The 14,611-nt window shown below is 44.4% G+C and overlaps 3 protein-coding genes across 5 annotated transcripts; 1 reads left to right on the forward strand and 2 right to left on the reverse strand.

Moving 5' to 3' along the window:
- Positions 1-603: 603 nt before the first annotated feature.
- Crag (DENN domain-containing protein Crag) lies at positions 604-11,113 on the reverse strand. 2 transcript variants are annotated; one of them, XM_020949244.2, is made up of 15 exons: positions 10,630-11,113; positions 9,527-9,868; positions 8,457-9,003; positions 8,246-8,396; positions 7,910-8,181; positions 7,632-7,845; positions 7,250-7,570; positions 6,331-7,191; positions 5,676-6,262; positions 5,311-5,616; positions 4,898-4,978; positions 3,119-3,566; positions 2,606-3,055; positions 2,370-2,542; positions 604-2,309 (listed from the first exon to the last, which is right to left on the reverse strand). In XM_020949244.2, exons 2-15 carry the CDS (start codon positions 9,825-9,827, stop codon positions 1,991-1,993), a joined length of 5,031 nt encoding a protein of 1,676 aa, XP_020804903.1. In that variant the 5' UTR covers positions 9,828-9,868; positions 10,630-11,113; the 3' UTR covers positions 604-1,990. The 2 variants fall into 2 exon arrangements, with proteins under 2 accessions (XP_020804903.1, XP_020804904.1); XM_020949245.2 differs by lacking the exon at positions 4,898-4,978.
- Positions 11,114-11,339: 226 nt separating this feature from the next.
- Positions 11,340-12,229, forward strand: LOC110181500 (INO80 complex subunit C). The gene is made up of 2 exons (XM_020949270.2): positions 11,340-11,548; positions 11,605-12,229. The coding sequence occupies exons 1-2, from the start codon at positions 11,422-11,424 to the stop codon at positions 11,802-11,804; spliced, it is 327 nt and encodes a 108-aa protein (XP_020804929.1). The 5' UTR covers positions 11,340-11,421; the 3' UTR covers positions 11,805-12,229.
- Positions 12,230-12,398: 169 nt separating this feature from the next.
- On the reverse strand, positions 12,399-14,528 carry LOC110181499 (kelch domain-containing protein 3). 2 transcript variants are annotated; one of them, XM_020949269.2, is made up of 2 exons: positions 14,266-14,528; positions 12,399-14,124 (listed from the first exon to the last, which is right to left on the reverse strand). In XM_020949269.2, the coding sequence occupies exon 2, from the start codon at positions 14,112-14,114 to the stop codon at positions 12,891-12,893; it is 1,224 nt and encodes a 407-aa protein (XP_020804928.1). In that variant the 5' UTR covers positions 14,115-14,124; positions 14,266-14,528; the 3' UTR covers positions 12,399-12,890. The 2 variants fall into 2 exon arrangements, with proteins under 2 accessions (XP_020804928.1, XP_020804926.1); XM_020949267.2 differs by having other exon boundaries at positions 14,253-14,437.
- Between the last annotated feature and the right edge of the window lie 83 nt (positions 14,529-14,611).

Consider the following 14,611-nt stretch of genomic DNA (forward strand, 5'->3'; position numbering starts at 1 on the left):
ATACACCGAAATTTAAACTAATAGGATATACATATTTATAAAACATTTATGGTTTATATAATCGAATTTATTCAAGTTTATCTCGTAAAATTAAAATCAAACAAAATAGATGTCAGATATTATGTATATATATTCAATAGTTGAAGTATCTAATATAGTTCATAAATATTCTATGGTAAAAAACAAAGAAATAGTGAAACTTTTATTATTTTATCATACTATATAGACAGTTTCACATTTGCTGTACATTTTCCGGTCGTTTCTATAACAACTATATGATTTAGTCGTCCGATCAAGACCGTATAGTAAGATGACTCTGTAAAGTTTCATACAGACCCCTTAAAAATCAGATCAGTTTAAGTAGAAACGGACAGAAACACTGACATGTCTAGATCCACTCGGCTGTTGATGCTGATCAAGAATATAAATCTATCCTTTATTCGGAAATGACTCCTTAACTATGTAGCAAACTTCGTAATAAAATTACCCACAAATAGGAAGATATATCAAGAGGATATATTTCTATATCATATCAATTTAAATATCATTCCACTTACATTAATACCATTAAAGTTTTGATAGATAAAAAACACCAGACTTGGGTATTTTTAAAACTTGTTTGTTTATTCTTTTTGCCATTTTCATTTCTTGTTTTATTAATTAATTAAATTAATTATTTAATATACATTTAGTTAAGATGCCCGACCAACAAAAAAAAATATTACTGTGTCTGCAGTACATAAGTGAGTGTCTGTGTGGGGTGTGTCTCTGGTTTATAAAACGTGAACAAAGGTGTTGTGTGTGATACATTTAGATCCGCAAGAGTTGTCCCTATATTGATATACGATTTACACTTTACGATTATCCCATAAATAATAGCTAATTGTAATCGTTGTTTAATTATTATCCATTAAATGTGTGTCCCAACTCCCTCTCCCTCTATCCCCAAAATTAACTTAAAAAACAAGAAGACACACACGAGAGCTTGGTAATGAAGAAATCTCAAGATAAAAGTGCGAAAAGTTATTAGGTATTTTTCCAAAAAATAACCCTGCATACATACAGTTATCTACGTATGTACACCTATACATGTTTTTTGTTTTCACGATTTAAATATATTATATATAATAAGGCAAATATATGACAAGGATCGAGTTGAATCGAGCCAATGAATAGTGTAGTAAAGTATCCCAATTAGCAGTGCGTTTCAGTGGCGTAAGTGGTTAAGTACAGGAGGGATATATCGAAGGATAAAATTAAGTAATTGAATTTAATAATCAGTCGCAAGTAGATTTAGTGAGGGACATCTTTACACTCGTGAAACGCACTGCCCAAGTGCAGCAAGTAATTATGTATTGTCATTCGTGTTAGGTGTGTACATATTATATGTCGTGTATAACTTTGTTCTTAAATCAAACATCGTGGAAATTAAGTCTGGGGAATACTTAAGAAATAAAATCATTTCATTATCATCATTATTTACACATTTTACGGTTTGGTCACCAATACAAAATATAACAATAAAAAATTACTCTGAGGGTTTTTTTCACGGACGAATTCGGTTCGTATTTTTCCTTAGAAACCATAAGTTTTTAGTTGCAAAAAATTGTTCTACTATTTATACAAAGAAGCCTTTAAAATGCTTTAAATCAAGTTTACTCTACAAAAAGTTACAATTATTTTTTTAAAAAACATTTGATGTATATTAACTTTTGTTCCCCAAGGAAAAATTGGTGCCAGAATTGTCCCCCAGCTTCGGGTTCGTCCCAACCTTAGAGGGTGTCTGATAAGCGTTTCGTTCTTGTTCAAGTTTGTTTTCCTTATGTTCCTGGTCTCCGTTTTAATAAATTTTTCGTTAATCTTCGTTTTTGGTCTTAATCGTGATTTTGTCTTTTTAAGTTCCGCTGTGCTTCTATCTTTCCTGATGCATTCCTCGCTCATCTCCATCGCCCTGACCTGCTACTCCCTGCTGAGTCTCATCAAGGCAACGTCAGGGTAGTGATAGGGGCCGGAAGTAGGCGCGACAGAAGATGGTCGAGGCCGATGGCGGCAAATCCTGATTGCGATAATACATATTGCACTCCCGCTCCGTCAGCTTATCAAAGACGGCCGCATATTCGCGATGGAATGTGGCCAAATCCACGTTCGTCCTGCCAATGGCGGTCAGGGCCAGGAAGAGTATATCCCGATAGAAGGAATGGGAGCGCTCAACACCATCACTCTTCAGTTTGTGCCGCTCGTTGGCCAGACGCTTCAAAGGAGTGGCGAAATCGTTGCATCGAATGGCCGAAATGATTTGCTGAATGACACTGCAAAAGGGTGGAGAAAACGGTCAGTTGGTGGTCCTTCTCGGACAGGATTACACTCACTTCTTGTTGAGCTGAGCCTGCTGATCGGCAAACAGGTTCGTTGGCTGAACTTCCCGGTACAGTATGTACATGGGCGGCCCACTGGCCTCGTTATGCAAACTGAGATTGTCCCACAAGCATTGGATATGCACTGTCTTCACCTTGCTCAGCGGATCCAGCTGCTCCTTGTCGCTCTGAAAGATTAGCAGGGATTACTTATTGCATTCTAGAAAAGCAGAAATGAATGAAACACTAACCGGCACGGGCAGGCATAGCTCTGGCAGATGCGTCTTGCCCTCGATGCGCTCCATTAGCCAGAGCAAATTCCAATAGATGATGGGATGCTCCTCGACAAAGGCGGGCTTGATGAGTGCCATGTCGCCCTCCTGGGTGAGTATGTTCTCCAGCTCTTTGCGCAACACCAGAGGATTCAGATACGGCACAGTTAGGCTGCTACTGCTGCTTGTACCATTCTGATCCTTACTCTCCTGCTGGTCCGCCTCCGCCTGTTCCTCTTGCCGCTCAATCTGCACGCTGAGAAAGGGCACTGTGAGCTTATTGCAGGCATGACAGGTGGTATTTAGGTTAGAATCCTCCGCCGTCCAACCGCTCATGATCTCCTCGTCGTAGACGAGCACCGAGCAGTTGTGGCACTGTGAGCATGTCGTCAGTTGAATCATAACATCGCAGTCCCTGTCCGCAGCACCCTAAATATAATATAAATACATTAATAAGAAGCATTACGTCTGGGTTTATATATTTCCACTCACCTCTCCGGTCAGACTGTAGAGATTGTCGGGCAGGGCGGGAAAGGCATGCATATGCAAAGCTCCACTGGAACTATTCTCACCCAGCGGCACCAGGTTGTTATAGCTGGACTTGCGCGACTCACTGAGCCTGCCCCAGGGATCTAAATCACTCGAGACTCGACGCAGTTTGCCATCCTCATGAACGCCGGCAGAGATGGCAGCGTCATGTTCCTCCAGCTCCGGATTGCTATGCTGCTGATGCTGATGAAGATGATGATGATGATGATGGTGCGGGTGGTGATGATGCTGCTGCTGCTGGTGTCCATTGTTCGTCTTTGTTGGCGTCGAATTGGCCGAAATGACGCCCTTGATCTCATCGAACTTCTTGGTCAGTGAGTTGGCGGCGTACTTGATGCTACTCAGGCTTCCCTGGATCAGCTCGTTCGACTTTTTGCCCGTCAAGCTGGGACTGTGTGTGTGGTACAAATATTAATTTATTAATTAATATTATTAACTTGGTGCTTATAAACCTTAACTATAAATGTTAATGGATGATCAGTGACAACAGAAAAGGTGAATAAAATGGAAATTGGAGTCAGTGACAGTACGAAGCTGATGGTGAAAGGGATAAATTCGGTTTCAGGCTCCACTAGAGGCCTCCTAGAAGATCCCTTCCAGCTTCACCTGCTGTCGCTGGCTCCTGCTCTCTATGGTGGTGCGGTGCTGCTTGGTTGTTTTTGGATAGATGGATCGTTAGCTATATGCGATGAAATCGCATCGTGTTATAGTGTGGATGTGATGTATGCGTGGCTCTTGTCAAACCTTGAATTGCCCGCCACCGTCACCGCCACCAACGAAGACACTTTTGAGGGGGAACTGAACCACATTCATATTTAAATTTACATAAAAACCATAACCCAGAAGAAACCCTGCGAATCTATCGAGGGGATAGAGTTAGGTCTCGTGTTTTTGTGTTTAAAAGAACATATACAATACTTTTAACACATAAAATATACAATAATATCAGTATTAAATTAAATAAATAACAAATTATATAATTAAATAATGTAAGAACATAATGAACGCCAAAGAAAATAGGTTTGGGAAGTTTTTTAGGTCTTTTAATCGTTATTTACTGATATTTTTTTTTATATTTATTTTTTGGTCAAAACAAGGTTTGAAAAAAATCCATAACTAAGTCAAAAATGCTTCAATTTTGATTCGGAAAGTTGTTTTAAGCTAGTTTTTTTTAAGGGTAATAAATCTGCATACTCAAGTTTAAAATTTAATAAAATTCAAAATTTGTCAATTTTTTTGACAATTTTTAAGGATGTAACCCCTTATAAAATTTTGAAAAAATTTTTTTGTTGCAAACACTGCTAGATCGATTCGGCTTTTGATGCTGATCAAGAATATATATGATTTATAGGGTCGGAAATTACTCCTTCACTGTTTTCAGCTTCTGATTAAAAATAAATTACTTTATCAGGGTTATTTTGAACCAATATTAGGGTTAACTTTTAATTATAAAAATTACTTTACCTAATACAGGCTTTTCCTGGTAAATTAATTAACACAAATACATACATTTTACACTAAAATAATTAGCCACACACAAAAATAATTAAGGTTCTTAAGATAAAACTAATAAAAATAGGCCAAAACCCATGGTATACATCAAATCGATTCCATAACCAAGAATTATAACATATAAAATTAGCAAAGTATAGTCTCTATATGTGCGTGTGGTTTTTTTTTTTATCAGTGTAGAAGGTCTCCAAATCAAAGGTCTCCACTTACCTTATGCTCGATATGTTTTCTATAATATTGGCGGGCAATTTCAAGTCTTTCTTAAGGGACAATCGTGCGGGTGAATAACGTCTAAGATATAATTATATATATTATGTATATATATGGAAATAAATCATAAAACAAATGGTTGATAAAGACAGAGAAAGATAGAGAGAGAGAGAGGGAGAAAGGGAGATGGATGTTTAGCCTCTTCCTGCTTTTCTTTTAGTTTCCTGTGTCAAGTCAGGAAAAGGCTGAAAACATCGAAAATTAGTTAAGAGGATAAAAATCCTTGCTTGCTCTTGTGATTTGGTTGGAGGGAGGGTCGTGAAAAGCAACATGTGGATCTCATAAAGGTGATTCAACCGAGAACACGACAACAACAAACGAAATAATGAAAGAAAGATCTGAAGGAAGGTTACCCAAATGTGAACTTTAGCGAGGATCCAATATTGGCCAGACTATGGGTCACACCGCTGCTGGCCACCGGCATTGTCTCCGAGCGGTGCATGCTTTTCCCTATTTGCGTAGATTCGTCGAAGGTGGCACTTCTCTGGCCGCGGAAGAGAATCGGCTTGTCGCTATACAGGCTGCTATCCACCTGCCTTGGCTGCTGCTCATGTTGCTCCTCAGCAGCAGGGTTAGGGCCAGCAGCTGTGGCGGCAGACTCCTCCTCATTGAGGGCACCCAACGGATCGTTTTGGGTGACAGGCGTTCGAGGGGAGATTCTAGAAAAGAAACCAAGTTAAATAATATATCTTTTCGACTCGTAATTTCCCTCTCTTACTTGGTTGGACTCTGAACCCGCTGCCTGGGACGCTGGGTGGCCACACGCTCATCGTCATCCGCATTCGCGTTCTCTTCATCCTCATCGTCGTCGTCCTCCTCCTCTTCATCTGCCTCATAGTCACGACCGCTGCTAAATTGCAGCTCATTGCCGCCCGCATCGAGTTGCTTCTGTGGCGTGCTTGGCGATCCCGCCGTATACTCATCATCCTCGTCCTCGTCCTCATCCTCATCTTCGCCGCCACCGATGCTCATGATTTGCTTGCGCGGCTGCTGCTGTTGCAGGGCTTTGGCCAGAATATCAGTGTCACCGCCATAGGTAGGCGTTGCCGTATGCTGAGCACTCGGCTCGCCGGCATCCGAGGGCATCATTGCATCATTATTGCCACCCGTCACCGTCTGGCGGACAATGCTGCCCAACTTATTGCGCAGCCGGTCGAAGGAGGCAAAGTCCAGCAGGCCGTGGCCACCACCTCCGCCAGCGCCATCGGCACCGCCCGAGGAGGCTAAACTGCTACGCGATTGACCGTCCACCGTCTCCAGAGTGCTTAGATTCTGGTCCTGTGAGTCGCTCAGTGATTTGTTGACCTGAAAAAAAAACCCAGAAAACTTTAGGATTTACGAAGAATAAAAAAGAGAGAGAGAGTGCTACTTACCTTGGCTGCTGCCCGTCGCTTGCCAGCCCTTCGAAACTGTGCCGCTCCCAGCACCACGTTCTTGATACGATTCCAGCGGATTTGGCTTAGTGTGGTGCTATCACTCGGCCACTGGGACTCCAGCACGCAGCGATTATAGAAGCCGTAGGTGAGGGCATTTGCCTGGACGCCCGATCGCTTCATCAGATAATGCAGACGCACGGCCAGCACGGGCAGGTTATGGATGCCGCAGAGCTGCATCATGATCCGGTAACAGAACTCATCGCAGGTGATCTTTAGCCGACTAGCTCGCACCAGGACATCGTATGCAGCCCGCAATATGTCCGGCTCCTTGCCCGCATGCCGCGTATCGAGCACCATGGAGGGCAGAATGAGAAAGTACAGCGAGTAGCAGGTAGCCAGCAGATACTTGGACCATGCCTCCGGATGCTGCTGACAACGGCTGGCCATCTTTTGGGACAGCTTGATCTCATGCTTGGTCCGCCGAGCAATTGGCGAACCCGGCGACAGCGAGGCGTTCAGCTGCAGTTGCAGGAACTTGGACAGAGCCGTCTTCTTGGTGCCCTCCAATAGCTGCGGCTGCAGCGTAAAGTTCTCATAGTTGTAGGCTGGTTCCTCGTGCGGTCCAGGCGTCACACCACCATCCGGTGGGAAGATGTACTTGGTGCGCTCACTATTCTGGCCCGTATCCCAGTCCACAAGATGCAGTTGTGCCGGTGTTTCATCGTAGTTGCCCACCTTTTCCGCGCATTCGTCAAAGAAGCTAAGCCCATGGTCGCCATCCGAGACAAAGGAGCGTTCCTCAATGAACCGGATGAACATCTGGGTCTTCATCAAAAGCTCAAAGAATTTTTGGTAGGACTGGAAATCAATGAATCTCAATTAATTTGGTTTAAGAGGGTCTAGAATTCAAGTTCACCTTATCCCGTGACCGCAAAAACGCCTTCAGCTGAAACAGGGCACTCGGATCGGTGGCTCCCACCGACGGTGCTTTGGAAATGGGCACCAGAAAGTCCCTATAGCCCCGCAAAATGCTGGCCATGAACAGCAGAAAGGCTTCCTGAATGCGCTGCTCCAGCACCAGTTCCCGCTTTCGTTTCCTTATATCCCTATCCAGGCTATTCGTCGAGTCGTAACTAATGGGCTTGGCATTCTCCAGCTCGGTTAGGGTATGTCGGAGTAAGCGAGCCGCCCGTTTTGGCAACAGCTTTGGGGATAAGTGGCGCTGCGATTCGCACAACTGGCAAGGGAAATGATTAATTAATTAATGACCTAGAATTCCTAATCTGTTAGTTACTCACGCTTATATTGTTCGTGTCCAGATCAATGCAGGTCACATCTGTGGGCGGCTCATAAAGATCGAAGAAGCGCGAATCCACGCCAATTAAGTATGGCAATGGGGCATGCAACACCTCGGCCAGGCCAAGGGGACAGAGTGGTATATATGGACACTGCCATTTGAAGGGGAACAGCAGAGAAACAATGGCCTCGGCCACGGCGGTCAGTGTGGCAGGTCTGCAAGGAGACAGAAGTATGAGTAAGACCAGAAAACCATGATAAATCAAAGCTAGAAACTAACCTGAGTGAGTGTATGAGTATCTTCTGTTCGGTGAGGGCCAGCAGGAGCACATGCAGGCAATTGTCAGTGCCCAGGTTTTGGAGTAGCATATGAAAGCCAGCGCCGCTTCTTGGCAACGGTGAGTCTTCGGGTTGCGTGAGCAGAATGCGATCATTGGACTCGCTAGACAGCTGGAGATGAATGCTTGGCGCCGGAAATGGTACCTCATCCAATAGCTGCGTTATATAGCGCTCCACGGGAATGGGTATATTGACGCCATATAATACCATTCGCTATAAAGAGATACAGAGAACATTACTACATTTCCCTAGGCGGTAAAAAAGGCCGCCCACTCACGTGAAGGTATTTCAGCCACTTGTCGAAGGTGTCACCGAAAGGATGATGCGACAGCAGGCAAATCGCCTTGATCATGTGCAGCGAGTGCTGCGACCCAAACTTCTCATCCCAACCGAGCAGTTCCTTCTGTTCCTCCGACAACTGAGACTCACTGTAAAAAGAAACCAGAAATTAGGAGCTTTAAAAACCAATAAGCAAAGCTCTCACTCACTCGTAGTCCTCGTAGAAGGTCAGCGCAGATCCATACACCTTGTAGGTGCCATCGTTGACCGTCAGAACAAAGGTACTAAACACAGGACTAATGGGCTTTCGCTTCTCCGTTCCATTGACATGTGGCCAGGCCTCCAAGGAGGCACCCATGGGCAGGCAGAAGAGCGGTACGCTTGGACACAAATTCAGCGGGAAATCGTTGTGATCGACGGTGGGATAACGCAGCAGGATCTCCGGCTTGTAGCTGATGTGCTTGGGCCGATACATGGATTTCTTGTAGCACAAATACACATCGCTGCCCACATAGCCCTTGTTCAGTGTCTTGTAGATCAAACAGAAGGCATGCGGTGCCCGTTCCCCCTTGCTCTGGACGATGACACAGAGTTCGGTGACCACCAGTTCGTTGCACGGCATATCAGCCCGGGCGCGTCGATAAGTGAGGAAGGTCTTGGCCGTGGAGTTGTTAACGTTAGCCACTCGGCCGCCAGGCGTTTCGGCCACAATCTCAGCGTCCGACATGATTCGTTCGTGGCCATCATAAAGGACTCCTACAAAGAGTTAGGGAATGGGTTTTATGAATGTTCTTGAACTGGAGATAAGGAAAATACAAATGTTTGGCATACTTTTGTCTCATAAATAAAGGCATAATTTGTGTCTACAACTTTTTTTGTTTATAATAAAATAAGGTCACTTGCATTTATCGTGTCTAGATTACAAGCCTAAAGTGTTCATTTCTTATCTATGAAAACCGTACCACATAGAGCTTTCCTTTGATTGATTGATGGAGCCTCTCCGCCTAAATCAATATTTATTTATTATAAACAAACTTAGAGTTGCAACAAGTAGGGAAAAACCATTTAACACAAACTTTATATAGAAAACTAGCCTTATTTATATATTTTTAAGCATAAATTATAAGGTAATCCTGAGTTTTATTTCAAAAATGAGATCATTGCTCCTCTTATCGTGAAATGGCATTTTTTTGTGCTTTTAAAATACAGGAAATTCGTTATCAGGTTGGGGTTTGAGGCCACTATGGGGTTTCCTTTAAAAGTTAGCCCCTTAACCCACCTATATCCACTAACGGTGGACGATCCTTGCCCCGTCGAAAGTAAATGTAGCATTCGGTGGTGCGCACTGATCCATGATTAAGGTTAGCCGGCAAACCGGTGGGCGTGTGTGCCAGTAGCTCGAAGCCCTCGGGTATCTCTTCGCCCAGGAGGGGAAAGAAGACGCCAATGTCCGTGATGGGCTCAATGGTGCTTGCTGCCCTCAGCCGACCCGAGTCATTGAAGATGTTCTCCTGTAGTAGTTGAGGCTGCTCTGGCATGCCGGCGACCACGAAATAGTCGGCAATCCGTTTCTCCTCCATGGCGGCGTCGTTCTTGGGTTTCTTTTTTAACCTCTGGACCTCTGAAAGAGATAGCGAAAAAAGCCGGGTTGAGTGTTTAATTCTTGAGAATGAAAGGCATAAAGCGACTTGGATATGCCAGAGATAAGATAGGGCAACAGTAGGGTTTTATTTTTGCTTCGATTCCAACTTTAATTAAGTTTTTTTCTTTTTGTTAGAAGGGGAGATGCGATAAAGTAAACATTATTTTCATTATTTATATCAGTTTTAGAACATGGGGTACAGCTGGAAACCTGACATCGAATGAATTTATATGAAAACTGTACGTTTTTGTAAGTGTAGGCTTTGTTTTAAGGCTTCTTAAAGAGCTCTGACCATTATTAAATCATATATTCAATATTAAATATTATTCTTTAATAAAATTAATGCAGAGGATCCACTGTACCATAGATATATTAGTGTGTAAATATGGCGTAGGCTCTCCACATGGCGCAAAATGCTTTTGTTTACATTTACTGCTTGAGCCGGGGTATTTGAAATGGATTCGTATGCGTTTTACAGTCCAATTGGACTTTGCATGAACCTAACAAATAGATTTAATGTTTATGCTTGGAGCGGCAAAAACAAATGGAGTTGGGAAAACAAGTTCTGCCACGATGATTCAACTTCCTCCGCTTCCGTTCCACAAATAACAGCAACAACACAACATATACAGCGGCAGCAATAACAACAACATCAAAAGCCATGAATTCTTTTTGTTTGTGCAGATTGTGCGTATTGTTGTTGTTGCTGTTTTGTTTACAGGAATCCAATAGGAACTTACTGCAATCCTTTTTGTGTTGTCCTCCGCCAAAGTTTGATGTGTGGCAGGGGGACAACCTTCAGTTGTAAGTTGCTTTTGTTGTTCGCCTTGGACTGCAATTGTCGCTTTTCCTTCGCCACTCTTCTTCACACTACGTTAATTTCCACACACCAAAGCGCACACACACACACGCACACATACACTCGCACACGAGGGGCGCGCACACACACACACACACACTCACGCACACGCACAAAAGCTACTTGAGAGTTTTCCTTTACATCATTTTCGCTTCACTCTCAATTGTCCAATTTAATGGTTGTCTTCAATTGAATCCGTTTGAAATGTTACGGTCGCTGGGTCAGTGGAAAAGTTAATAAACTTTAAAAGCACATCTGTGTGGGACAAAAAGTAAAAAGATTGTTAACTGGCCGAGTTGCGTGTGTGTGTGTGCGTGAGTGCCAAAGTTGCCAATCACAGGCAAATAGCTATCGATACATTCGGCCTATCGATGGAAAACCGTGTAATTATTCAAAATTTAAATTAAAACTGCAGGTTTTGTGAAAAAAATCTAAAATTGTTCTTAAGCTGTTAAAAATTAAAAATTGTTAGTTTAACTTGTGATTAGCGACTGTTGTATTACAAAATAGAGAGCAAGTTCAGTAGCTTTTTCAAAAGCTTCACAAATAGGTTAATCGGTACAATCGATAGATGCTACTATCAAGGCTATCGATATATGTTTTTTTTAATAGTTGAGCTACGGTCACACTAATTATCATATGTAGCAAAAAGTAAACAAAACGAAATAATTAAATGGATGCAAAACCGAAACGCTCTTTTAAACGGCCATTCGCATTCCCCAAGAATTGCGTTTACCGCCCGCTACGGCAAATAAGCAATATGGAACGGAACAAAAAGCTGCCGGCCGATCGGCCCACCTGTAAGTGCAGGAAGCGTGGAAATTGTGTATTGGTTCAAAAAGGTGTTCTTTTGCAGACTTCACGCTGAATGCACCGCCCTCGCTGGTGCCCGCCAAGAAATACTCAGATATTAGCGGCCTGCCTGCTCCGTATGCGGATCCCCATACCAAGCTGCGGTTCGCCAATGCCGATGAATACGCCTCCATGCAGAATATGCCCTCGGATATCATTAATGGGTACCTAACCGTTCGTGGCTATACGAGTGCCGTGGGATAGTCCCAGTCTATAATATTATATATAGTCCCCACAATATACCCGATATTCTGCTCCGCCCCTGGAGGCGACTTTCGCGATTCCCATCAACAATTGCTAATTACGGAGCTGGCTGACCTTAGTTTTCCTAGCATTGCGTGCAAGGTTGCGGTTCTGAGGCTGCTTCCTGCCTAGAACTGTTCGCTGAAGGTCAAAGAGTGCTCGAAATTACATTGTAAGCCCAGTAATAGAGTTGCAAATGAAAGGAAGTTAAGTGCCGCCTTCAATATCACCCGATCAAGGCTAGAAGTTGCAATGAAACTACTATTTTTGTAGTACGTTTTAATCAGCATTAATTTAATTTATGAACGACTAATGAACAAATAAGTTAACATTAAAGGTATATAATTAAAGCGACTAACTATGCAGCTCCTGCTAAGAATACAAAATCACAAATCTGTTAAATTATGTGCTTAAATTAAAGGTAGGAAAGGAAATCAGGAGAGGGCGCTTCCAACTAAATATATGTTTATAGAAATGGCAACAACACATGACATACATATTTAGTATACAAATGCACCCTCGGCACACTCACTTGTGCCTTGATTATTAATATTATATAGTTAATGGAGTTTTTATTTGGGCATTTTTGATATAAATGTTTTACAAACTACATCGCTATCTCAGTATCCATAGTATCATTCGCAGTTATCTAGTAATTTGCGGTTTGTTTTGTATATAATTTATCAGCTATCAGAGAAGTACCGAAAGCAAGTTTCTAAAACTTTTGTTAATTACTGGGGCTTCTCTCTCTCTTCTCTCACTGTGTCTCCATGTGCTCAATGATGCAACTATATCAGGTATCGTCCTCAGTTCACCTTATGTATTAGCATCATGATTTCGTCCTTCTCCAACTTCATGTATCTCTGGCTCTCGTCATTGTTCTCTGTTATGTGTAATTCGAGCTCGCTCCTCCAATGGTTTTAAGTACCAGGAACCGGACTAGTGGCTCCCAGATGCAGTAGTTCTATGCGGATGCAGAGTAGTTAGTTATTTCACTTGTGGCAGTTCGTTCCCTCACATGACCGTCTCCAGCTCCGCTTTGGGCTGCTAGCCAGCCTGGTTTATCGGCCGGCTAATACTGTTCGGCTGTGTGAGCATTTGCAGGTCAGAGCGGAAGCTACGCGGCAGCCCCGAGATGTCCAGCTGATGCTTCAGCACCACCATCGTGGCCAGCGTTTTCAGTGTCGGCTCAAAGTCCAGCACATGCAGATCGCTGTAATCGATGAGGGCCACACCCGACTGTGCTCCAGCGCCTGCCGCGTTGGCCGCCTCCTGACTGGGTGTGGCGGTCACCGAAGGCAGAGGGACGGCATCGGTGGCGGCGGTACCGCTGCGTGGACTGGTGCCACCGAACAAAAACATTCTGGTAGCCATCACAATGGCGCATTGCCGGCGGCGAGCTGTCGGTGCCTTGCCATTGGCGCGTATCAGATTCCACAACTTGGTGCGCGGATCGAAGGTGTACAGATCGTTGAAATGCTGATCCAGCAGGCCGTTGTAGCCACCAAACACATAGATCAGTTTGTTGTACACGAACATGCTGTGGCTGCGACGGCCGACGGGCACCTTGCCCGCCGTAAAAGGACGATGCCAGACTTTGGTCTTCATGTCCAGGTAGACGATCTCGTGACAGTAGGTCTCCTCCTGGCTGTGGTACGGACTGTGCTTGTCCCCGCGTCCACCAAAGATGTACATACGCTCCTGCTCGTAGGCCACCGCTGCATGAAAGTCCCGGTAGCTGGGCGGCACGCCGAAGGTCTGCACATAGCGCCACTCCATGGTGTCCAGATTGAGCGAATGAACATCGCTGCTAAACTCATTTATCTCGTCCACAAAGCCGCCAAAGATGAACATGCTGTTACCGATCACACAGGCGGAGTGGCCATCGCGTGCTCCGGGCAGGCAGCCTGTGACCGGTGGACGCGACCACTTGGCCGTCTTTGGGTCGAAGCAATACAGGGCGTTGCAGAGGTACTCGTCATTCCGACCGCCCCAAATGTAGATTCGATCCTTGTAGGCCACCACTGTGTGGCCGTAGCGCTGGAAGGGGACTAGGGGATACTTGAGCGGCTCCCCGTCCTGGTCCAGCTGCTGCGGCACCAGCGTCCAGCGCATGGTGTGGGCATTCAGGACATGGACATCGATCGGCTCATTGTGGCGATAATCGTAGCCAGTGCAGTAGCCGCCGAAGCTATAGATGAAATCGCCCACGCCCACGGCAGCGTGATTGACCCGCTGCGGGCCACCGTCCAAGTGCACTGTCCACAGCATTTGGCCAGCTCTGAAGTTTCGGGAGCACAGTGCAAGTCCACAGACAAAGGAGCAGCAGAAACCGAAAAAAAGAGTGGAAAATTGGAAAAACACACAAAGAAGTTAGGAGGCGGCGCTGGCGAAAAGGTGGACAACAACCTAAAACACACACAAAGGAAGACAAAGGCACCGCAGTTGTTGTTATTGGAGTCGCTGCTGTTGCTACTGCCACTGCTTTTGCTCCAAGATGTGCGAGCGCTTGAAGGCCACCCAGGTGTTAAGGCTGCGCTCTGCTGATACCGATCCAACACCCAATCCAATCCAAAAACGCTCGCTTGCTGTGTTCAAATACAGGTGAAGTGGTATGGTGGGGGGAGGGGAGGCGTTGGAGCTGGAGATTAAGTCGATTGGCCAGTACGATTCCCATATATCGATAGTTTAGTGGCAATCGACTTGAAGCGATAATAATTCCTTAGAAAAGTGAGCCTATACTGGTCACACTAGGCAACGCTTTTCAC

This window comes from Drosophila serrata, unplaced genomic scaffold (genome assembly GCF_035046125.1).
Source record: "Drosophila serrata isolate PLE 108 unplaced genomic scaffold, ASM3504612v1 contig_276, whole genome shotgun sequence".
In the NCBI taxonomy this organism is placed as follows: Eukaryota; Metazoa; Arthropoda; class Insecta; order Diptera; family Drosophilidae; genus Drosophila; species Drosophila serrata.